Source organism: Xenopus tropicalis, chromosome 8, assembly GCF_000004195.4.
Source record: "Xenopus tropicalis strain Nigerian chromosome 8, UCB_Xtro_10.0, whole genome shotgun sequence".
Classification (NCBI taxonomy): Eukaryota; Metazoa; Chordata; class Amphibia; order Anura; family Pipidae; genus Xenopus; species Xenopus tropicalis.
In genome coordinates, this window is record NC_030684.2 from 50,691,131 (window position 1) to 50,718,228 (window position 27,098).

Genomic DNA, 27,098 nt, shown 5'->3' on the forward strand with positions numbered 1-27,098 from the left:
TTTCAATGTCTTCTCTATTTAGATCTTTGTAAAATGACACTGTGAGGCTGTTTTGCTAATATAGGTCTACTCCAAGTTAGCAAATGAAAAAAAAATATTGATTAAATGGCCAGATGTTTTTTTTTCACCAAATGAAATAATGATTTACCAATTCGCCCTTGCAGATATATGCTACTTATTACTTATTTAATTATGGCATACTTTTCTCCAATACCAGCATTCTAACACAAAGAGATTAAAAAGAACATACCTGGCATAGGTAACATTAGAAGCTAACTTTCTATATAAGTATTTAACCTATAGACCAAAAGGTATGGCCCAATCAAATGGCTTCTTAAAGCATGACATAGTGGCAATGTGTAATAAATATGGAAGGGTACCTAATATACTTACTGGATTCGGGCACTATCTTTCTTCTGAAGCTCTGCATCTCTTTGCAGAACATTCATGAGTTTGTTGTATTCTTCCTCTGTAAGAAAGCTGAGATCCAGCATGGTTCCAGAGCTGTTCTTCATCATGGATGGAGCAGTGGTAACTACTTCTCACTGAAGTGGAGCTTTGCGGTGCTCACTGAGTTTTCCTCCGTTCTTTCATGGAGCTGATGGAATTCTCTCAGAGGAACCGTGCTAGTGACTGCTCGAGGTCTGGAAACCTGGCTGCTTCATGCTGTTCCCTTACTTTCTATTTGCAGGCAGTGAAGGATAATTTCCATGTACTTTTGCCAGTGCAGTCACTGGGTATCCACGTAACTTAAGCAGACTACACTGGTCTCCATTGTACTGGAGGTGACGAAATTTGGGGTTAACAGACATTCACAACAACTATTAAAGGTTTCCGTCTTCCTCTAGAAACTCTGCTTCAAATATGAACTGCATTTGTTACCTGTGCAGGGAAAAAAACAGAGAGCTTTTTTAGCTTTAGCTGAAGATGACATATGGCAAGTGCATGTGTACATTGGGGGTGGGTTGTTTGCTTGCTGGTACTGGTTCCAAAGAAAGCTACTGTATCCTGCTTATTGCCATCTTGCTGGCAACGCTTCCCAAGGTAACTGCATGAATTCATATCAGCTCTTTTCAGGCTGTGTGTGCACGGGAAAATCAAACAGCAAAGGACCAGGACATGTTGTTATAAAAGAAAAGAACTACAGCAAACATGGGGCATGCTTAACAGAACAAATGGGAGGTTATTTGCTAAATTTAAAGGTGACCCTGGGAAATGTTTCTTTTTCTTGGCAGACATAGCATTTGTGAATTTGGGAGCCTGAATCTTATTGCACTATTTTTAAAGGAGCTACTACTACTTTATATATATATTGATCTGAAAATTCCCATGTCTAAGATAAGCTGTTGGGTCTGTCATTGTCTCACTTACACTAGAATGGTCCAAACTAAGAGCTGATTGGTTGCTGTGTGTACTGCAGGCCCAGACTGGTAATCTGAATGTTCCAGCAAATGCCAGAGGGGGCACTATAACACGCCATAGTCAGTCATTATTTATTGGGCTGTTTGTGCCTTTGTATACTTGAAATGCCAGGGTCTATTTTGAATCTCAGTCTAGACCTGGGCACTTGTGCAGTTACACACATGTCAATAAACAAGCAAAAATGTCACCTTTTTAATAAAATGTGCCCATCAAAGGTGCAATGTATAATTTAAGTTCATAATTGTCATGATTTATTTTACCTACACATAGCAAGAATTATGGTAGGAATCAGGTACATCAAATATACTACTATAAATAAGTCACAAAATGAAATATGTCTATGTTGTACTGAACACATACAGGCATGACATAAGCCCCTAATAGTACAATATTCCCTTTAATGTATACATTAGCATCAATCTCTTACAATTCTCTTCCTGTGGTGGTGAACAAATAAAAGACTGGAATGGGGAATTTTACTAACACTTAAGACAAAATCAGGTCCAACCAACTGGGTTTTTGGCTGGGAACAAAATATGTGGTCCCGTCAATGACTCATGCCGCAGAAGAAGTAACAGATAATAAATGCCCTAAAGCAGTGATCCCCAACCAGTGGCTCATGAGCAACATGTTGCCCACAAGCCCATTTGGCCTTAAAACAGGTACTCATTTTTTTAAATCATGAGACTTCTGTAGGCTGCCAGTCCAATCACAGCCCTTATTTGTTACTCCAAGGAATTATTGTGCTTGCGTTGCTCCCCAACTTTTTTTTATATTTAAATGTGATTCACAGGTAAAAATATTTATGGACCCCTGCCCTAGACCTTTGGCTACATGGGTTGTCCTGTGTGCCAACTTTGTAAGTTAAATTTCGTCAAAGCACAATGCCAGTGACACAAAGATACCTTTAGCCTTTATTATTCTGCATGTCCAGTAGTATCAACATTATTGAGAAAAGACATGGCTACCTAACTATGCATCGCTCTAATACCCTGACATAGATACTACACACTTAACAGCCTTAATGAACTTTCAAAAGTTGCCTGTTCAGTAAAAGCAAAGGAGTTTTTCCAAGCATGGGAAGTTCTATGAAAACATTAAACACCAGTACTTAGTTACACAGATTCTTTCACCATCACTACCTGGGGCGAGCCTGCAGTGTATTATAAGCTAAATGCGGTCACACCTTTCCTGCACCTATTATGGGAATAAAAGCCTCATACCACATCAAAATATCTTGCAACACAAAAGAAAGAGAATTACGTTGAAATGACAATAGACAATATATAATAGGGGTCTCAGCTAAAATAAAAGTGCCATATTGCACCCATATACAAATGCTGCTTTCTCCTTCCTCAAATGGAACACTCATATTGTATACAGCTACACTATTTGAGGGGGAAATATGATTAATAACCACATACTGCAGCTAATTCCCCAAGCACCTCTTGCCCATTGAAAAGAATGAAAGGTTCACATTATAAAGATCTGCTTGCATGATGCAGAAAATGTGGTGGCCACTAGGGGTTGTACTTGGTGTCAGAAATACTGTATTAGAATTAGGGCCTGAAGGTATATGGCAAGCACTTTGTCTTGTAACTAGCAACCTGCTAATTAAACCATGGGCTTAGATTTTTCACAAGGGCCCTAATGAAGCTGTAATGATCACACCACTTATTAGTGCCAATGATAAGTAATACAAGCCTACTACAGAGTAATTATAAGCTGGTGGCAAGATTTCATTAATAACAACAGTGAATAATGACTTAAAAATTACTGTCTTTTTCGTGTTTGTTAGTTATGTGCCTGGGACCAAAGGCTTCTGGCTGTCCCTTTGTGATAACTGGCTACACGGGACTGAACGCCTAATAGGTGCTAAATTGCATCAGAGCAATTACCTATGGCAATCAATCAGCAATTATTTTAAATCAGTTGTTAATAAATAAAAGCAAACCTTTGGCTGGTTGGTAATTGTAACTGCATCTTTGGCACCTTTTAGTACTATGGTGCAGGTTATGGCTTTGTTAACTTAATGGACATCAATTAATATAAATTTTATCCACTGTGCCAGTTGGCCTCCAGGGAGCTTATTAATATCTTGGCAAAAGGTAAGGTACATTAACATTATATAACCTAATGGCCCTCATTTACCAGAAGGAGAACACTTTACAATGGTGGAACAAACTTGCAATTATTAACATGGAGCAAAAGGGAGGTCAGAAAAGTAAGTTGATACCAGACACACCTGAATAATATATTCTGTTCATTTTAGTTTTAAAATATCAGTACAATGGTACTTGGCAAGCAAGACAAGTTGCTTGGGGGGGTCCTGGCTGTGATTCGAACTGAGGAAACAATTAGCCTAGGAAGAAGTTTGCAAATATTACAAAATATTATAAATTATAAGTCCCATGATCCACACATTAATATGTCACAGTGATTTAAGTGGAGCAATTGCAAAAATTGTCGTACAGAAACTTCATTATTGAATTTTAAACAAATGAAATTCCAGATTTTCTGATTTGGACAACTATAACTCCGCCCTGAACTTGCTCTTGTGCATTTTTCCTACCACCACACTGTGGCTTTAAAGCCAGATGGCAACAAGAATAAGTGGATTCCTGCCAAGCTCCATGGGGCACTGCAAGATATCTCTTAAAGCTAGAGATGTAGTGTGCAATTCAGATGAGGATGACTGTGGCTATGCCTTCTTCCATCCTTAGTCCTATGGCACATAGAGAAGATTTAAAATGTTTTGCCCACTATGGTTTTGTAAGCACATTAAGAAATAGCTATAAAAAAAACAACAAAACACAAATACAAGAGTATTGTAGAAATGCTCTTGTATTTTGTTGTTTTTTTATTATTATTTTTGACACTGGCTAACACGGTACTACAGTTTTTGTTTTGTAAGAAATAGCTGAAATTGCCTCCTGTTGTTTCCCAGAGTTCAGTCGCCTCTAAGTGCCAGCTTTTTCAATATATGAATGTACATAAAAAGTTCTCTATAGGTCATGTCGATCATTTTTCGCTGATAGGACTTCTTTTGTAAGTAATTGTTACTTGAAGTTCCTATTTTTGCCAACCTGACTGTCTCTTCTCAATCTGTCAGTTATAGCTTCTAATGCTAACAGTCTCCTGCTGCACAAATATGGCAGCCCCCTCATAAGGAACATGGGGGGGTCAGATAGATAATATAAAAGAATCAGGAAATATATTGATGTCAAAATTATAAAGTACATGGAAAGACACTCCTGTGCAGATTTTATGCACTATACATTATAGGTCCAGAAGTATCAGGACAATACTTCTAAAATCACATGACATTGGCACAAGAACTAGGAGGCAAGCTTCACTATGGCCAAAGCCAAGGTCTGACTGGAAGGTAAAAAGGTCACTGCCATTTGACTCCGAGTGACCTGGATCTATGATGTGACAGATAGACCATTTCCAGTGCTGTTCCCCAGTGCACAATAACTGGCATTTAGACCATTTCCAGTGCTGTTCCCCAGTGCACAATAACTGGCATTCAGACTGATCCCCCTCCCCAGCCATTGTTTTAGGTCTCCCCAAGGGGGGCCAGTCTCAAAGTCTGAGAACTACTGCTATACAGGGATGTGCCACCTCCACAAATATAATGATGAGCTATGTATTCCATGTGTCTCCTGCATTAATTATTAACCTTAATAAAATTAGTAAAAAAAGAATGTTTTGGTTTTCTATTTGCATACAAAACAGTTGGACGGTTATGTAAATGCAACTTATTACTGGGAAACAAATGTCTTCAAGGTTAGTAGTGCTGTTTGCCAAACAAGTGCCTCTACTGGTAGGTGGCCCTGTCTAAATTCAGAAATCTGCAAACGTGTCCACATATTGCCATTGGAATTGTCACCTCACCCCATGGCTTAGCAAGATACCAATTCATTTGGATGCATGGCTACAGAGAAACAAGTGCAGCCTTCAGCACACATAACAAAAACAGCTAATTAGCCATGCAGGATGTGGTTTTGGTACAGATCCGGTTCTAAAGTAGGCAACTCAAATCCCTACCATGTGCCACAATCTTGAAGGCAGGTACAATATTAAATAAAGCAATTACATGCATTATGAGCCAGCAGGAGTGGGAGTGTTCCGACTGATTCAGGTGCAGAAACTAAAAGGAAATGTGATACGCCTGGCAGAGTCCATCAGGTTAGAAGGGAGGGAGGAGTTTTTCTTTTAGCACAAATGTAAACAGAATCATGACATTTATGGTAAAAACACTTTTGAATAGGCTTCAGTACAGCCCAGTACAAAGAAGCTGGAGAAATATCCTCTAGGGCAAATATGAAGAAAACAATACACTTTCTACAGGGTTGGACTTAAGTGGAGGCTATAAAAGTGTATATGATACATAGCACTTGCACAATTTATATTCATTTTGGGTTTTGACAATAGGCGGCCATGTTCAAATGAGGAATATGGTGAAACACCACTCATTAGCAAATAAAGCAGTTGGCCTGTGAGGTACAAATGGGGCTGCAAATCAAAGAGCAGCAAATTGTTTATCTCTTTTTACATGCAGTGGCGTTTGCTAGCTACATTTGCCTTACAGGAGCTATTTAGGCTGGACAAAGGTATACATGCTAGCTAATATTAGAACAGGATCTGCAAAGAAGGTTTAAGGGTTAGAAAAGAGATAAACCCTCTTATCATATAATTATTAAATTTCAGTATTCAGTAGTATAGTTTCCTTTTGTTTGCTTCTTCAATGGAGAATATGGGCAAAGCTTTCCCACTGTAGCATCAAATGTGCAGTTTATATATATACCAGCAAATAACTTCCAATAGTTCTGCTGACTGGCTGCTGGGGCGGGGGTGATATCACTCCAACTTGCAGCTCAGCAGTAAAGTGTGACTGAAGTTTATAAGAGCACAGGTCACATGGCTGTGGCACCCTGGGAAATGAAGAATATGGCTAGCCCCATGTAAAATTTCAAAATTAAATAAGTAGCATCTTCTACAAGTTTTGGAGATGGGCAGACCCAGTTCTATTTATGCCAAAACCATCTATGCTATCAGTGAGTCTGTTGCACCATGTTCTCAGTTCTTACTCTCCCACCAAACAAGCCTTTTGCATGGGATTTTACAGCTGTTAGGTTACCTATTACCATAGACCCTATTACCATAGGCCAAAGAGCTGCTAGGGTGACAGCTCTTTGCATTTATACCTAGTAACAAAATTACTATAACCTATGTTCTGTGTGCAAAAATGTCAAATGCAGAAAGGCTGCTCAGGGATGCTTAGAGCTCTACTTCCCCATAACTCTCAAAATCAGAATAATACTGATACCTGTTAATTGCTGACTGTTTGCAATGGGTAGCTTTACTTTTGCAGTGGGTAATTACCACTGTAGAAGCAACAAGAATAGCACATAATGAAGGCATATATCAGATCAATTTAAATAACCTGTTTTTTTCCCTAAGTTCCAAATTTCCGCAGTGACATTTTAAAGACGTTCTGAGCAGATGGTCTGTATCCAACTTATTCAGCTGTGATTGGGGAATAAATATTTTCCTTTCTGAAGTTCAGCTACAGGAAGATATTTTGCGCCCGCTGTTTTCGCATTCAGTTACATGAGTGGTTAAAATCCATCTGTTAAAGTGCTTTTAATGAAGTGAAAACTTTTAAAGGAACTTCTCTTTCAGGCTTCCTTCCAATATGTACAATTAGACACCAAAAGTATTAGAACAGTTTTGTGATCATACTAGGTCATATAAGCCTTTAGGTATACTGATGTACCAACCACAAATAGCCCTAAATAAGCTTAAAAGCCTATATTGTTAGTTACTTATTTTCTGTGTAAATATAAATCAGATCTAATAACGTTATAGGGACCATTTACTAACAGTCTGATTTGGATTTTTTTGCACTAAAAGTTTCCAAAAAGTTGCGACTTTTTCTAAATTTATCATGCAACAAAACTGCTAGAAATCTGAATTCGACAATTCACCAGCTCAGATCATGTAGAAGTCAATGGCAGTTGTCCCTTCCCTTCCCTGGAGGATCCTTCTTTGCTTTGAAACTATAGAGGTTTTTGGATTTTTGATGCTGGTTTTTTTGTGCGACAATTTGAAATTTGAAGTAGACGTTTCGGTGCAACAATTCACGACTTTTCTGTGAGTTTTTCCCCACGTGTACCTTTTCAGTTCAGATTTTTTAGTAAATGTCAGACATTAATGGAAAAGAGTTTATTCAAATTTTTAAAAAGAAAAAAAAGGTGAACTCTAATTTTCACCCATTGGTAAATATGCTTCTAAAATGCCATTGGAATGAATAGAAAGTGGGTGAATTTTTCTGTGGTGAGCGCTTTTTGATAAATCTGACCCCTATGACATCAGCAGAGACATGGAATGCTTTGTTTGGAGATGGCTTTGAGTGTGATATTCTTTTCTCCTTCTTTACTGCAAAGGAATTTTTTTCATGCGTTATGGCTGAGATTCCCATTGTAACAAAACATAAAATCATATGTAAAACCTGATATATATATACATCACTGCAGGGTTCTGACCTCTTAAGATTTGCTGAGTGATCAAAACTAGAAAGTAGAAACAAATCCACATCCATTTGTTATGTTACTATGTACACTCATTTATAAACTGAAACCAAGATCTTGAAATACGTAGGAGGGGTGATATTAATATAACATTATGTCAACTTCTACTAAAATGCAAACATTTTTGGTCAAGGGGAAAAGGGTAGCAGAACATGGACAAAATTAGGGAGAGTAATTAATAAATAGAAGTTGCAGCGCTGACTGCAAACTGATTGCATTTAATAAGTCAGGAACCCCTCATTAGACAAATACAACTTCAAACAATATAATCAGCACAAGCAATTTTCTTGAAAAACTTATCTGAGATGACATCTCTCTCTGATCCGAGATTACTTCTCTGTGATCCACCTTTCACACCCACTTGCAACATTGAAGTATGTTCAAGACTCAAAAAGTAAGAATATGGAATGGCAGTTCAGTCTACAGAATATGTAAGCCAAATCAACTGCTTTCTATACATGTGCAATGGTCACTCATTAGGGATTCAGAATTTATAGTTTCTGGTTTCTTGCTAAAATACAGTTGATTGAATTGCCTTCAACTTGTTGGCAGTTAGGGTTGCCACCTTTCTTTGCTATTAAAACCAGCCTTTAGGTTGGGGGTGGGCAGTAATGTCACTTCGGGGCAGAGAAATAGGCGGGCTAGGCAGGGGAATGGGTGGATGGGGCGTTAAAATGGGTGGGTGGATGGGGTGTGGGTGGTTGGGCATAATGGGTGGGGCAGAGGCTGGCCTCTATATAAAAGGGGGTGAAAGAGTATTTTTAATACCGGCACCAGCCCTAGCTGGCAATTTGATGGCTAGGTCGGTCATACACGGGTTGGGTGGCAACCCTAGTTGCAGTTCACCAGACTAACGTCTGGATGAGGATTCTAGGACAATGGTTCAGCCACAGTTTTACTGACAGATCCAAGAACGTTTCTTGGTTTTGGTGGAGAATGCAGGTAAAATTCATTAACAAGCCATAGCCCAAAACTATAATTTTCTTTTATCTTCCATGAAGATGTTTGCCACAACAGATATGTACTAACTATGTGCTTGCCAATAGCTGTTGGCTGCTATCTTTTAAAATTGACATGACAGTCTCTGTCTTATTACTGCACATCTGAATATGAACCAACAGAATCCGATAACCTCAACCAACTACACTATTTTTAGGAAATAACTATGTAAAACCTTTAAAGGAAAATTATACCCCAAAACAATGTAGGTCTCTATAAAAGTATATTGCATAAAACAGCTCATATATACAGTGAGGAACACAACAAATACATTCTTTAAAAACCATACAATGTGATTTCCTGAATTATTTATTAAATGCTGTCTCTCACAGTGAGAATGCACCTACAATGTGAATTTCAGACCCCTCCATGATTTCTAAGTGGGAGAACTTCAAAATCGCAGGGTGTTCAAATACTTACTAAACCCTGCTTCTAAAGCATTTTCATAAAAATATACTTGTTTGGTAGTATGAGCCATTGGGTACTCCTAAAAAGAAAATTTCCACTTTAAGTACAAGGGCCACCCTCTAGGATAATTTGGGGGGCAGTTTTCCTTTAACCGCAATCTGTACCATAAAATGACACATTCCACTCCTAGGCTGTAAGAACCTCTTCCATCGAAAAGAAAACCCACGATCTGTTATTCTTATGAAAGCATTGTGGGCAGTTACATGCATTTTTCAGGTAACAAGGGGGAATCTTGCGCAATATATGTGTAAGTAGGTTGAACCTTGTTATTCATAGTGTAGGTGTAGGACAGCGCACCTTAGTTCTGAGGCTAGCTGACCTGTTAGGGCACATGCATATCCTGATTTTTTTAGGTGTGGCACTAAAAGAAAACCCTGCCAGCAGCATATAGCCCATAGACACCAAATATAGGGGGGTGTGGAAAAGGCTACATGCCAAACCACATAAAAGTGATACTGACACGAAAAAACTACTTTTTAAAATCTACATAAAAAGTTCCCTATAGGTCATGTTGATCATTTTCACTGATAGGTCTGCTTTTATAAGCAATTGTTACTTGAAGTTCCTAAACCTGACTGTTTTGCCAAGCTGACTGTCCCTTCCCAACCTGTCAGTTACAGCTTCTAATGCTAAGGGACTCCTGCTGCACAAATATAACACGGGGAATCAGATAGGGAATATAAAAGCCTCAGGAAATACGTTTATGGCAAAATTATAAAGCTCATGCAAAGACAATGTTATGAAAGATGTAAAAAAGGTTTCATTTCTGGTGTCAGTATCACTTTAAAGAGAAATAAACCTGATATAATATCACTATTTGATAGGGACATGCAATATATCAGGGGGCTTATTTATGCCTACAAACAGTGTCAGACTAGCCCACAGGGATACCAGGAAAATTCCCGGTGGGCCCAGGTGTCAGTGGGCCCTCCTGCTTCTAGTCATTTCGCCTAATTCATGGTCATTACTTATTTTTCTATGGAAAACAAAGCAACTAAATATATAGAAGAATACATTATAGTATGTAAAGATAAAAAATATAGAAAAATATAGAGACTAAGAAAGAAGTGTATGAAAAATAGTTTAGAGAGTGGCCCCATGGTCTAAGGTTTTCTGGTGGGCCCCTGGCATCCCAGCCCGATACTGCCTGAAAGTGCAGTGAGCAAAGTGCAATTTTGAGAGCAATTGCCATGTTATTCCCCCCACAATGTAGTGTTTTCTTTTCAGAATTCCAGCATCATTGCATTTACAAGGGGGCAATACAGTTGGTGCAACTGCACTGTGCCTACTGCCTAACTGCACATACATATTGATGAAATTGTATGTGAAAGTCCATATGGCATAATTTTTGATCTCCCGCGAAACCCTAGAGCTGCTGCCTGCTCAGGAGATGGTGGTAACTCCAGGGTTCCTCTGCATCAATAGGCAGTAAGGACTGAGTTGTGCTGAGCACAACTATACGGAACTGTAAGGAGTGCATTTTTAAACAAGTGCCTTTAATGAAAGTGCGTTTATGTTGCAGTAGCTATCTACTTGTAAATACACAATACGCAATGATGTGGATGCAAACACAAGCAATGGACAGGTGGCAAGAGGAAACAATCCCGAGGCATATATTTAGTACAAACGATTAGGATTTTGTGTGCACTGTAAATAGTTTAATGACAGAGTTAATGATAGTGCTGTGTTCCTCTAACTTGCGCAACTCACAATACAGTACCAGAAACAGACTGTGTGAAGGCTGTGGTTCATGGTGTGCTGCCTTTTACTGAAGGCATTCTACACAAGGAATATCTCTATTATCACACAGCAATCGTTTAAATAATGTAAAACATGTGGTACTTGCATGCTAGATCATACACTGGCACTTGAACCCAGAAGGTTGGGCTTCTCCATGCTGAGAAATAAAATGGTGCCACCTTGAATGACCTGGGTAGTTTTTTTTATGGATGTAAGGCACAGCGCACTAAAAATTATTAGTTGAATATAAATAAGTGATAATAATGTGAATTATGTGCTGTTAACATTTAAAGGGGACCTTTAAGAAATAATTCAAAATTCTTTTCTATTGTGTTTGTAAAGCAAAATAACCTTCACTTACACTATATATGTAACATAAATCTTGTTTCTTTCAGTCCTGAAATTACACAATCACAGCAAATAGGCAGGTGCCATTTTGTGGACACGGTTATTAAGGCAAGCTTTGTATCACCCCAAAATCTTGTGTATGTGCCAGAATGGGGCCTGATGCCCATGCACTGGCTACACAATTAGATGGTGAGGAGGGAGGGGGAAAGTGAGAGCTGAATTGGAAGTTAAAGTACTTGTCTGCCTAAGGCATAGAGGCGGGGCAGGCAATTTATGATTGACAGGTGGGATTTTTAAATTCCTTTATAATGGGTTTGGATGTGTTGATATAGAAGTGAATTTGGGTTTCTTGTTTAACTTGAAAAGTACTTTTATTATACAGCTTTTTATGTCTTGGTGACAGGTCCACTTTAAGGCTTCAATACATATTCATTTTTTCCTAATGAAACTAAAGGAATCCATTTACCAAGGCATCCTCTTTTCCTTAAAAACAATTTCAATATTAATTGGTGCCAATATAAATAAGAATACTCCCAACAAAACTGCTGCTTTCGGACACATTTTCTGTGTCTTATATACACCAAACCAAAACAAACAACACATCAGTCAAGCTCTGTGCCTTTGAGCCTGGCCCATTGGCTGTGTACCCAGCAGGTTATGTGTATGGAGGATCTGGCACTGCTGTAAGGCTCAGGTAATTGCTGCTGATAAAGGTTCCCTGGGCAGAAAATGAAATAAGGAATGTGGTTTAAATCTTATAGCCTATGTTGGCATTCTTTTCTGCAGGAAACCTTTTGGCAAAAACCTTTTTTATTTGATTCTTTTGTTTTAAATGTCTATATAAAAATCCAACTGCAAATCAAATTAACAAAATGGTACTAATAGCTAGTACTGGCCCTAGCAGAACTATCATGGAAAATAATGAAAATGGAGGGAAGTAAAAAAAGTAACATTAAACAAAATATTTATAAGTAATTATCTTAATCAAATGTGAATTATAATGAGGGTTTTTTTTAGGGTGGCTGCACATTATACATAGGGTAAAGTTGTAATTAGGAAAAATCCCCTATCGGGATTTTCTACCCAACCACACCCACAAGAACTTTCAAACCTGTTAGTGTGGGTGTTGGCCCAGGGGGAAAATAGTCACTTTCTATACTTCCAGGTATGCACTGGGCAACCATGGGGTCTGCATACATCCCAAAGCATTAGCCACTGTCCTCACTGCCCTCTGTGCTGTACAACATGAGTGTTTTTGCCTACAGCAAGCAGCTGATCTCCTACCTACAGTGCTAATAGTGTAGCAGCCAATAATGGTGCCCTGTGACAATGATCAGTGGGGTCTTGACTACAACCTTGGTTGAAGGGTTGCTTCAATTCCCCATTGATTCGCACTTATTCGGTAATTTAATTAGGGAAGGGGATGTCTAATAGCCTTGGCCATATAAGAATGAATTAGCTTTGCTGAATTATCAATATTTCAGTGCTGCTCATTTTCATTGCTCTAAGATCCCCTTATAGCAGGGCACACATAGGGCCTGTGCCAACATGGCTGCCCAGAAACTTGCCAGTTTTGTAAATTAAGCTGCATTTTAAATGAGTAAAGGCCCCCTGCCCACACTACAGCACACCCTGCCAATGCTGCCCTAAGCACAATCACATGGGAAGGTTTGCCTGAATTGCACTCTAATTGTATAATAAGATTAGCTGCTTAGTGCAAGCAGGGAAGCTGTGATCCCTTTAAGCTGTGTGGAATTTATGGAACTTAGCAGTGGCCTATATGTCTAAGTACCTTTCCGTGCTAATAAGCTGCAGACCTAGACACTGCTTATGATCTGATAGTACATTAATCCGTAGCAGGCAACAAAGTCTGCATGGTGGCAAAGTGTTTGTTTTCCATATGATTGATACCAAGCTATAGAGGGTATAAACAGGCATCATGCTTATAATAAATAATAACAACTGATCCTTGGAGTACCTTGTTTTAACTAGGTTTACTGACCTAGTTAGTCAGTAATTCAATGGCCAGGGCTGAGCCAATACTAATATTTTTTTTAAAAAAACCTCTCTACTGCCAGGACTGTATACGGCTATCCGGCAATCCCCTATCCTCCATACTGATACTGTTTAAAATACTATGTTCTGGAGGTAAGGGGGGTACCGGAGCCCACAACCAAAACAACTGATTAGTTTTTTTTTCTTCTTTTTAATCATTTTGTTTTGTTGTTGACACCCTCTCTTTTTAATTGTGAAAAGCTGCAGTGCAAAAAGTTAAATAATTCAAGAACCACAAAAAAATGTACAAAATAAAGACCAACTGCAGAGACCACTAACTACTAACTTACCATCACAACAAAAGTACATTTTAAGGGGAGCTTCCCTTTTAATTATTTTAACACACATTTTTCAAATGTAAAAATCCAGTTACTTCATACAGCAAAAATGAATGAAATTATATGCAACTCTGTTGGACAGGGAAATTCCTGCTTCTGGGTCAGCGTTTCAGCAAAGTTCATAAACAGCAAAAATATTTCAGGTTCCATGAAATAAAATGCAACTTTAATTATCTTTAAGCCAATAACACAACTCACTCTAATTCCATAGAGAATAATGCAACAACTCTCTATTACCATTCCAACAAATAAAATATCAAAGCAGGCGTTAATTAATGAAGTAAAAGTGACTTTGACTGCACAGACCCTATCAAAATATATACATTTATGGAGACATTTCTATTTTTTGGAACATCGCAGTATTCTTTCACTGATAATTGGGAAAGTCTGCCAAACACATGTATTTAAAAAAACCAAAGCGTAAAGCTAAAGCGTAATTTGCCTTTTCCCGTCAATGTCCTTTCTAATATAAACATGTGGAAGCAAGTGCTTACACTGTGCCGTATACTTCAGCAACAAAGGTAAACTAAAGCACTGTGTAAAATAAAGCTGTTTTTTAAACGGAAAGTCCCAAGCTTAGTGTTTCTACTGGGAAAGTTTTCACTCTCATTTCTATTAAAGGGGAACTATCATGAATCTCTTTAAATAAGAAACCTCCGATATATAATTAATTAAACATTCTGTACTTTTTCTGATATAATCAAGTGACTCTTCACTATCCCCCACCTCAAGTATTATGTTCGTTTACATGCAGCTTTGTGTCAGAGACCAATAAATTCTAATAGATCATCTAGGTACAGATCAAGGATGTATTATTGTCACCTGTCCGTCCCCTTCACATTACTGCAAGGTGTATTGAAATGATATTTACACTGAGCCCGATATGTAATAAAAGGCACCACCACTATGGAGCCTTTGGCCAGCCTTGGATCCATAATATCTCTAATAACATAAATGGATCGGAATCTATAATTTGTTGGTTCATGCCTGTCTCAAAAGTGGCCCTTATTCACATAATTATTCATAGAAACTTCTACTAAAGGTCAAATTCCAACAATTGATTTGGGGTATTTACCCCAAACTTCATTAAAAAGTATCTAGTGGTTATTAGTAAACACCCCAGTATATAGGTGATACAATTCCCATGATGTGAGTCTTATTATAAAGATTGTTATTGAACATACAACTTCCATACAAAACATTCATTATCACTACACACTTATACAGATGGAAGCACCCTTTCCTGTACTCGTATATAGATTTATGGTCACATAATGGCCTAATTTTGCCTCCTATATATCACTATATCACCACCAAATATAGACTCCAAGCTTTTTATATCTTGCGAGACACAAGATTTTTACCTTAGTTATGATGACAAACAGCACATACAGGTCATAAGCCATCACATCTTCTGTTGTTCCCAGCAAGATCAGAACCACTGTGCTGCAGTCCTAAAGATTTGGGCCAATCTGATGATTAAAATTCCTGGAGCCACACAAAGTGTTCAACATTTCCAGACAGCTACTAAACTCCAAGGAAAAAGTCTTGTCTTTATGATTCACTTCTGAGAAAAGCCTTTCATGTGCTGGGGCTTGGGGGACATGCACCATTGCTCCAAGAATTTAGGGTCTATTTGTTGTACAGATTCCCTGGGCTCTCTGGCACTGCGCCTCACTGTGTGCCACTATGGATGGCTGAGAGGCTGAATCAGGAAAAAAGTTTCCCGGACAATATACCAAGCCTGCTGTGCACTGTCCAACACCGAGTCTGTTTCAGCACAAAGCCAAGAACACTCTTGGCCCACGGCCTCGAATGCAGAAACTGCCTTTGCCAAAAATACTAATGACATTTTTGTTAAATGATCATTTGTGTAACTGTCAAATTTTCTTTTCTGTGCCAAGCATGTTCATCCTACAGCCTTTCCATTACACCCCCTGTATTCCAGCTCAACCATAGGTAGGCTGGTCATCCCTCATTTTATGTCTGGTGTTCGCTTTTCTGCATTACCTTCTTCCTTGCTTCCCAGTTATGTAAACTAGACATGAGTATAGGGATATAAAGGCACCCTAAACAAACCATATAACTTAACCACATGGCTTCAAAATAAGGCACATCATTACTGAATGTAAGGAAATGTGTTGGCCTCCACAAAGAACATCAACAACCATAACACAAACATGCTACAAACTAGAAGCACTCCTAGATCTATATCTATAAGGAAACAAGGGAAACATGGGACATGGGACAGTATATAGAAACTTGAAGCGCAAAAAGGAAGAGCATGATTATTTAGCCATTCTTGGTCTAAATAATATAGTAAATAAATGAACCTCTATTTGTAAAATATAAGGATGTTAAGTCACCAAGAAGTTTTATGGCCATATAAAGGCACAAGGTTAAAGGCTGAGTGCTTTTATACATGTTATGGAACCCCAAAATTACTTTCGATATCCTCATATTTTACAACAGGGGGTAAATTATACAACATGAAAGTTTCAGTGAGTCATGTGACAGAGATGACCACTAAGCATTGATTATAACTGATGACATCACAAGGCACCATTAATAAGGATATATTATACAGTTTGGTCATTTCCCTATGGGACTAAACTGTAAATGATATCCTTATAATTGGAGCTCTGTGATGTCATTTCTGTCACATGACTCACTAAAGTACCCCCTGTTGTAAGTCACCGAGGAGTTCCACGACCATATAAAAGCTCAAGGCTGAAGGCCAAGTGCTTATCTACAGGTCATGGAACGCCGAGATACCTTATAATATCCTCATATTTTTAAATATGTGTCAGATTTTTAAATTTCTGTGTCAGAAATTACATCACTAATTATAACTGATTATATCATTAAGCACCATCTATAAGAATATAATTTACAGGATATTCATAGCTCTTGTGTATTATATACATATAAATATGACCACTGTAGAATAATGTATAAAAGTTGCTAAAGAAGCATATCATATGGTCCTTTATAGTAAAATTGGTAGATGTCTCTTGTTTTCACCTGCATAAGGTATAAACACATTTTTTGCATGAAGGATAATATTTATATGTAAATATAGCACAACATATTGTGGCAAAAAGCTTTGATCCAGTTGATCCATAGTTGGATGTTAGTTAAGAGAGAAATCCTGTGGACCAAAGATCTCCCCTCCATGCCTCCGGAAAACATGCAATCTGGCATATCTAGCACTGACAACCTTCCAATTTAAACCCAAAATGTTTCCCAACCTGTTCCATCAGCCAGCGGACCAGAGCCTGATGAGTCAGTTAGGAACCATAACTAGGAACAAGGAAGGTTTAAAATCAAACAATGGGCACTTAGCAGATTTAAAGAAACCAGTGACATTTATACAACCATCAAAGGGCGATGGAATATTGTAATTATAAGTGATTAAAGCTGCTGCAAGAAAATAGAGAACAAAACTGAACAACACAAAGGGCTGAAATGTAATCCTGTTGAGGAAGTTCAAAGCAAAATAAAGAAAATACTTCAAACAGCATAAAGAAACAGGAATTACAATTTCTAATGTAGTTTCTCACTTTCGCTATGTTCCCAGTGTTAATGATAGCTTTTGCTAACTGTTTAATCATTTCCCTCTTTTTCTGCTCGCTTTAATGAAGATATTGCTGCCTCAGCTTTCACCTGCGATAGCCCTCCTATTGTCCATCTGAAGGGAAGCCCTCGCTGATATGATTTGCGCAAGTGCAGCAGTCTGCCATTGGACTAGAGGGGCAGGTGACGGAATGAATGCCAAGAGCAACGCCAGATGAAAATCCAAAGCTGTGTGCAGGGAGTTATCACAAACTGTTGGTTACGTAGATGCAATGTACAAAAACTATAAAGTTTATGGCTGCTTGAACACAGGCCAAAGCCAAGGAAAGCCTCTTACCAGTCAATGCAAGTTAAAAAATCTATTACTATAGTCTATGTATTTTAAGCATTAATATAAAATGATAATAGACAAGCAGTGCCTCCCTTCCTTATGGGACCCTTTGGGCCACAAAGGGTAAAAAGATGGCTGATACTATTTATTCCCCTCTACTAAGCACAGCTGAGCTGCTGTAAAAAATATAGTTTTAATATGGCGCTTTGCTATGCTATGGTTGGCAGCACTAAAAAGGTTAAAATAATCTATGGAATCTGTTCTCTTGAGTTCCTGGCCTTTTCCGAATGAGGGATCTTTTTGTAATTAGTTTGGCATGAATTTACTACTTCTTTATAGTCAAGTCCAAGGTACTTTCTGATTATTACCTTAGAGAAGTGGTACAGGTATGGGACCTGTTATCCAGAATGCTTGGGACCTGGGGTTTTCCGGATAAGGGATCTTTCCGTAATTTAGATCTCCATAACTTAAGTCTGATCATTTAAATATTGAATAAACCCAATAGGCTTGTTTTGCCTTCAATAAGGATTAATTATATCTTAGTTAGGATCAAGTACAAGTTATTGTTTTATTATTACAGAGAAGAACATCATTTTTAAAAATTAGAATTACTTGCTTATAGTTGAGTCTATGGGAGATGGTCTTCTCATAATTTGGAACTTTCCTGATAAGGGATCCCATACCTGTAGCACCATATTTTGAAGCTTTCTGAATAAGGGGTAATACCTGTTACAAGAGTTATATTAATTAAGGGAATGTCAACCCACAAACTTTTATTTAAGTGTATACATGTATATATATATATGTATAATCTGCATCACTCAACTGTTGAATATTCTGTGCCACTTCAAGGTTTATCTTCAGATTTACAGCCTGTTGTAAAGAAATATCAGTTTTAATTGCAAAGAATTTTTACAATGCTCAACCCACAAATGTGTTTGCCAGGTCCTAAAGTTCACAATTTCTGTCTGTGCTTTGCATGTATACCATCTTCTGTTCAGTGTTGAGGTACATAAACTTTATTGATAACAATCTAAGTCTGTGGCATAGTTAAAGGGATACTGTTATGATTTTTATGCTGTACTTTTTATTTCTAAACTACACTGTTTACATAGCAAATAATTCTCTCTACCATTTAAAATTTTATTCTTGAACCAACAAATGTATTTTTTTAGCTGTAATATTGGTGTGTAGGCAGCAATCTCAGTGCATTGTGCCTGAGTCTGAGCTTTCAGAAGGAGCCAGTGCTACACATTGGGAGGAGTCCTACAACTTGGGTTTCTTACTATTGAGTGTTATTCTGATATCTACTGGGCAGCGCTGGAACTAGGGCTAGGCAGAAGAGGCACCAGCCTAGGGTGCAATGGTAGGGGGGCCCCAGGCAGGTACCTCTTCTTTCACCTTCCTCTAGTTCCGGGCACTTTCCCCTTCACTGCAGACCCCCCCATCAGTGGCCTGCAACCCTGCCGCTCCACGTGCGTGTATCGTGTGCTTGTTTGCGCATGCGTGCAAGCACACACGGGGGGGGCAAGCCGACCAGGTTGCCTAGGGCGCCTGGCCAGCTTGGCCCGGCACTGCTACTGGGAGCTGCTATCTTACTACCTTCCCACTGTTCTGCTGATCGGCTGCTGGGAGGGGGGGGTGATACCACTCCAACTTGCAGCTCAGCAGTAAAGTGTGACTGACATTTATCAGAGCACAGGTTACATTTCTGTGGCACCCTGGGAAATGAAAAAAAAAAAACAATAATAAAAAAAAAATATATATATATATACAGGTTTAGGACCTGTTATCCAGAATGCTCAGGACCTGGGGCTTTCCAGATAAGGGATCTTTCCGTAATTTGGATCTCCATACCTTAAGTCTACTAAAAAATCATTTAAACATCATTTAAATCCAATAGGTTGTTTTGCCACCAATAAGGATTGATTATATCTTAGTACAAGGTACTATTTGATTATTAGAGAGAAAAAGGAAATTATTTTTTAAAATTAGAATTATTTGCTTATAATGGAGTCTATAGGAGATGGCCTTTCCGTAATTCGGATAATTTGGATAATGGGTTTCCGCATAAGGGATCCTATACCTGTATAACGTTACTGTGTGCGTTATTAAAATACATGTCTGTATACTATTTACATGGGAAGGCATCTCCCGCAGACTCAAATTTAATCAAACAATTAAAATTTTTTAAAGTGATTTCTTTTTTCTCTGTAAAAAAACAGTACATTTTACTTGAACCCAGCTAAGATATAATTAATCCTTACTGAAGGCAAAAAAAATCATACTGAGTTTGTTTAATGTCTAAATAATTTTTAGTAGACTGAATGGTGACCCAAATTACAGAAAGATTCCCTATCCAGAAAATCCCTTGCCCCTAAAATTCTGGATAACATAACATGAAAGTAAAGGCAATAAACTGGCCACTTTCCTTTGATCCACAGTATTTATCTGCAAGTGCAACCAGTATGGTAATGCTGAATAAGCTGAGCTATAAAAGCAGTGGGTATTAACCTGCCTCAGGCAATGCCTTGCCAAACCAGTAAAGTAGAGAACAGTCCTAATTATATGAACTCCTCCCACAATTTCATGCATTTTCTAGCTTTCAGATTACACGTGCATAGCAGAAGTTATATAATAATCTTGTTGTAAAATGGCTGGGAGCTGGACCAAGGAGCTTTGGGAGCCAAGGCAATGGTGGCTATCCAGGCTCAATCACCCTCCCCACCCTGGGTCCCACAACATCATTAGCCCTGGTGGGAACTGGTCGCACAGGAAAGGTTAGATGACGAGCCTCTGTACTAAGTAAATCTGTTTTGCATACTTACACCTCAGAGAAACACTGTATGATATGAGATCATTGGTCCTACGGATTAAATCCTGGCAACACTTGGGTGGTCACACCTAACAAAGATATGGGAAAATGCTTGCTGTGTTTGCCCAGACAAAATGTAGGCAATTTATCCTCTTTTATTTTAAAATGTATTACATTGTGGAAAACCTATTTAATGCAATAACTCTTATCTTCCTTAAACTGTTTGCACGCCTTATTATTCTTATTATTCTTGTTAACGTAAATGTAAAGAAAAAACTCAACTCTGCTATGACACCTACTTTTCTCTTCCCTTCCAGCAACAGCACCGGAGCTGCCATAGCCTGCCTAACAGGTTCCTCAGGTGGCGACGTACCTCCCACTTATGTCCACACTAGATCTGCCACCAAGGCATACACTTTCTCTAAGTCATTGGATATAAATGTCAGCACAATGTTTGGGTAATAAGCAAACATGGCATAGGGTCTTTGGAGGCAAGGGAAAGAACTGAAAGCATGTTACGTTAATATATCCATGTATTAAAATTACCTTTTCTGTATGCAAAATATTTGGATAAAGAATTTAAATATTTCAATGTTTTGCACCCATAGACACCCATGGGTGCATAGCCTAACACAGCGGTCCCCAACAAATGTACAAAACGTTATCACAGCGGCTACCCTTAGAAACCCACAAAAACAATCAGCATAGAGTGATAAGCAGTCTAACTGCAGGCCTTGAGATAACATTACATACAGGGCTACATTAATCTCAAGGTATACAGTCTGTTTTGTATAAATATGTATCTATATTTACCTATGAATGTGAGTGAATGTATAGGTGTGTGTATAGGTATTTATGTGTACATATACGCGCTGGGGATCATTTGGAAGGGTTGAACTTAATGAACTATTGTATTTTTTAAACCCAAATAAACTATGTAAATATGTCATCTAAAAGTGGAATCTACATGGTACTTGGCTGGTTATGCATGCTGCAGTCTGCACTATTTTTTAAGCAGTTATGCTCCATGTACCTGAACTGACAGCTAATCAGCCATATAGCATGGGGATTTCATATGTGGCACACCTATGCTAATAAAGGTGTCGTCCTCGGTACTTGTGATTAGGTCTATAAGCCATACCAACATATCACTCCTTTGTCTCACTCCAGTCCTGAATGTGAATCATCTCACAGCCAGCCTGGCTTCTGAATAAGTTGTGTTGCAACACAAATGTCACCAGAGGGTAGACCTGGGGCTTGTCCATTGTCAGGAGGGCAGCACACCTTAAGCAAATATGTCAGGCACTGAGGCATGCACCCCCTACTCACAGAACTCTGGGAGTCAGCAGTTTATTATTATACACAGATCACTGGGAGTAAGTGATATATTATAATATACTAGTCTCTTGGAGTCCAGTTGTACATTAAAATACACAGGTCTCTGGGATTAAGCAGTATATTATAATACACAGGTCTCTGGGAGTAAGAAGTATATTATAATACACAGGTCTCTGTGAGTAAACAGTATATTATAATACACAGGTCTCTGGGAGTAAGCAGTATATTATAATACACAGGTCTCTGGGAGTAAGCAGTATATTATATTACACAGGTCTCTGTGAGTAAACAGTATATTATAATACACAGGTCTCTGGGAGTAAGAAGTATATTATAATACACAGGTCTCTGTGAGTAAACAGTATATTATAATACACAGGTCTCTGGGAGTAAGCAGTATATTATAATACACAGGTCTCTGGGAGTAAGCAGTATATTATAATACACAGGTCTCTGGGAGTAAGCAGTATATTATAATACACAAGTCTCTGGGAGTAAGCAGTATATTATAATACACAAGTCTCTGGGAGTAAGCAGTATATTATAATGCACAGGTCTCTGGGAGTAAGCAATATATCGTGATACACAAGTCTCTGGGAGTCCAATTATATATCGTTATGCACTGGTCTCTGGATGTTAGCAGTATATTGTTATACACAGTTCTTTCTGGGGGCAAATGAAATGTCACTCACTAGTGTTTGGGAGGTGTAATATACACACACAGTTCTCGTGGAGAATTCGCTGCCATACACAGTTCTGTGGGGGTCAGAACTTATACACAGTTCCCTAACACCAGCTGAATGTGTCCTAGTGGCCGGCAGTTACATCAGTATCAATATTCCCTGTAACTATGTCCTTAAATATACTGCAAATACATACATAATGATGGCTTGAGGATATTCTACTGCTGTTACACAGATATGTGATGACTGATGTTATGATCAGGCTGGGAACTCAATCCAAACTGTGGATGGATTTGCTGGGAAAGTGAAATGATCATTAACATCATGCTCACTTCTTAGCAGGACTGAGTAAACCCAGAGACCACCAGCTGGCTACCCCTGTAACACTAATATGGAGCCAGCGGGAAAGGAATCAGCATGGAATGCGGGAGCTGCCCACAGAGCCCAGTAAGGCACATTTTTAAACATATTAAATGTAAAAATATCAAATGTAACAACCTTGTGGTGTGGCACAGTGCCAGTCACAAGGCTCAACTTTTGGGTGGGGAGGTTGATCTTAGGGTCTTTGGAGGAGATGTGGTTTATCCCGTAAAGTCCATGCTGTAATGGAACAGCTAAGGAAACGTGAGCCGTGGAAGCAGGATATGTAATTGCACATTACATCTGGTTTAACAAACTTTCTTATGTCATGTGACCCACCTCACACATACATTTTCCCACCAGATTAGGACACAATTCTCTAGAAAAATACTGCTCCCTATCCATGTGACAGTGAAGCTGAAGCTTACATTTATCCCACTGTACTTAGGTGGAGGGCCCCTTGGCTACTTTGATCCCCAGTACTCTCAGGGATAAATCAACTGGTTTTATTAGATAGCCAATACATTTGTGACCCCAATGAGGACTCCCTGGTGGTCCCTTCTGCGAAATGTTGCATTGTGGGTACTAAAAAATCAGAGAAAGAAAAGAATCATGCCTTCCATAGGAACTGAGCAACATAGTGCTAATAAGTGCAACTGAGATGTTGTGTGCCATCCAGCTGCCCCTACCCAGACACTTACTGGAGGTAAAGGGGCATGTATTTTATTGCATTAAAAAGGGTATTTATGTCATGGCTTCCCTAGTCGTAAGATTCACCTACAGCAGTCTTGGCTGCCCCCCCTTGCCTTGATTCACATCCAGTTCTGATGTTACTGCTATGGATAATGGAGCTGTTGGATCAGACATAATCCCTGCTGGCTGAAGAAGGTTACACGATCTCATTAGGTTGAAAGATAAGTCTACTCGCCTTGTGATTCTTTGAGGGGATCTTTCTTACAGTAGATGTTGTTAAACTACAACTATAAGCATCAGGCACCAGCAGAAGGCTTGCTCTTCAAGAACAGATAATGGGCCATAGCTTGAATGTTCCAGATTAAAACAATAAAAACGCACACGCATTCCACGGCATTGTGTAGATGGCAGTAGCTGTGCAATTGCCGGGCATTCATGGTTTTACAAGCCTGGAGGAATACATGCTTTCAATAGGAGAGAAGAGGGATGAAAGCTGGGGGCACTGTGACCTGTCTGCTCACAATTTATAGAGAAACAACAAGGAGAATCTGAGAATGTGCAGTCTGTACACACACACAGACACACACACAGACACTTGCCTGGGGAGAATGAACCCTCAGCCACCCAATCACTGCACCCACTGTGTTACCCTGGATATCACATTGTACCCAAGCCTGGATACTGACTGCTGGGGGGGGGGGTTACCTATTTGTTTGTAACAACAGAATGGCCCAGCAAATACAAACACCCAAGCTTGTGTTGTAATACAAACTATTAGTAAAGTTCAGCATAAACGTTTCACAAATGCACTTTTAATGTAGACTACAGGGATGACCTGCTGCTAAACTATAAGTCCCAGCATGCACAGCAGGTGTAGGAGAGAGGCTCAGCAGGCTGCCTGTACAGAACTGCCATTGTACATGTGGGACTACTGACTTATGCAAAGCAGCATTTCCCTTCCTGGGTCTAATGACAGAACTATCAGTATTCATCCATAGAGCTTGTGTCTGATACACCTGTATCCAGCGCTCCCTGCGTCTACTCACCAACCAGGCACTGCTGCATTTAGGTTACCGGGTCTGTACCAACCAGGCACCGCTGCAGTTAGGTTACCGGGTCTGTACCAACCAGGCACCGCTGCAGTTAGGTTACCGGGTCTGTACCAACCAGGCACCCCTGTAGTTAGGTTACCGGGTCAGTACCAACCAGGCACCGCTGCATTTAGGTTACCGGGTCAGTACCAACCAGGCACCGCTGCAGTTAGGTTACCGGGTCATTACCAACCAGGCACCGCTGCAGTTAGGTTACTGGGTCTGTACCAACCAGGCACCGCTGTAGTTAGGTTACTGGGTCTGTACCAACCAGGCACCGCTGTAGTTAGGTTACCGGGTCTGTATCAACCAGGCACCGCTGCAGTTAGGTTACCGGGTCAGTACCAACCAGGCACCGCTGCAGTTAGGTTACCGGGTCAGTACCAACCAGGCACCGCTGCAGTTAGGTTACCGGGTCTGTACCAACCAGGCACCGCTGTAGTTAGGTTACCGGGTCTGTACCAACCAGGCACCGCTGCAGTTAGGTTACCGGGTCAGTACCAACCAGGCACCCCTGTAGTTAGGTTACCGGGTCAGTACCAACCAGGCACCGCTGCAGTTAGGTTACCGGGTCAGTACCAACCAGGCACCGCTGTAGTTAGGTTACCGGGTCTGTACCAACCAGGCACCGCTGCAGTTAGGTTACCGGGTCAGTACCAACCAGGCACTGCTGCAGTTAGGTTACCGGGTCTGTACCAACCAGGCACCGCTGTAGTTAGGTTACCGGGTCAGTACCAACCAGGCACCGCTGCAGTTACTGTAGGTTACCGGGTCAGTACCAACCAGGCACCGCTGCAGTTAGGTTACCGGGTCAGTACCAACCAGGCACCGCTGCATTTAGGTTACCGGGTCAGTACCAACCAGGCACCCCTGTAGTTAGGTTACCGGGTCAGTACCAACCAGGCACCGCTGCAGTTAGGTTACCGGGTCTGTACCAACCAGGCACCCCTGTAGTTAGGTTACCGGGTCTGTACCAACCAGGCACCGCTGCAGTTAGGTTACCGGGTCAGTACCAACCAGGCACCGCTGCAGTTACTGTAGGTTACCGGGTCTGTACCAACCAGGCACCCCTGCAGTTAGGTTACCGGGTCAGTACCAACCAGGCACCGCTGCAGTTAGGTTACAGGGTCAGTACCAACCAGGCACCGCTGCATTTAGGTTACCGGGTCAGTACCAACCAGGCACCCCTGTAGTTAGGTTACCGGGTCAGTACCAACCAGGCACCGCTGCAGTTAGGTTACCGGGTCTGTACCAACCAGGCACCCCTGTAGTTAGGTTACCGGGTCTGTACCAACCAGGCACCGCTGCAGTTAGGTTACCGGGTCAGTACCAACCAGGCACCGCTGCAGTTACTGTAGGTTACCGGGTCTGTACCAACCAGGCACCCCTGCAGTTAGGTTACCGGGTCAGTACCAACCAGGCACCGCTGCAGTTAGGTTACAGGGTCTGTACCAACCAGGCACCCCTGTAGTTAGGTTACCGGGTCTGTACCAACCAGGCACCCCTGCAGTTAGGTTACCGGGTCAGTACCACAAGGTTTCCAGGTTACACAACAGAAAGTATCCCGTACCCTGGTGCCTCCCATGCAGAAGGGATACAGGACAGTTCCCACCTCTATCCCCAGCTATGCACCCCGGTCTGCCCCAACCATTCCCTCAGCCTGACAGAATACGAAGTACAGTAACAACAGTTCTGAGGTGGCAAAATACAGGCACACACAAACTAATATCAATAGACTGAAATCGCCAGCGACAAACGACAGGTTCTCCACATATCCCAAGGCAATGCTGGGTTACACAGAGAGGGGTTCGTACCTGTGCCATCCCGGGAGCAGGTGCCGAGCGCACTGCCAGCCGATCCCATACACACAGAGTCACACACACCCGGACTGGGGATTCCGGAAAGGGAACCTGCCCCGCTCTGTAAAACCCGGACACTGCAGTCTGGAACTGGAACTGCAACTGCCACTCGCCGGGACTGCCCAACATCTTGCCTGGCATTTAGTTCAGCGCTCAGACCTGGGGTGCAACCCTGTAACCCACATACAGATTTTCATGTATAGCCGTCACTCAGCACCTATTGGCAGGCAGGGTTGTTATTGCAACTGTATGTGTAACCTGTAACTGCATGCCAGGCATTACTTTTTCAATTCAAAGGCGATATGAACCAAAAAATACAATATTGCTCAGTGCAGAAATGTGTCCAATATGTTTGTAAAGTGAAATGATCAATGGCTGAACATTTC

At 40.2% G+C, this 27,098-nt stretch overlaps 1 protein-coding gene across 2 annotated transcripts in view; it reads right to left on the reverse strand.

Moving 5' to 3' along the window:
• Nucleotides 1-26,770, reverse strand: part of LOC100486361 (synaptotagmin-like protein 2) — a 54,275-nt gene extending 27,505 nt beyond the window's left edge. Inside the window, exons 1-3 of one of the 2 annotated variants that reach the window (XM_012969515.3) lie at nt 26,668-26,762; nt 18,700-18,746; nt 394-882 (exon numbers count right to left, since the gene is read on the reverse strand). In XM_012969515.3, the coding sequence (XP_012824969.2) occupies nt 394-518 (125 nt within the window). In that variant the 5' untranslated portion in view covers nt 519-882; nt 18,700-18,746; nt 26,668-26,762. Of the gene's footprint in view, nt 1-393; nt 883-18,699; nt 18,747-26,667 lie in introns of both variants that reach the window. The other variant, XM_002931780.5, reaches the window with a different exon arrangement.
• Between the last annotated feature and the right edge of the window lie 328 nt (nt 26,771-27,098).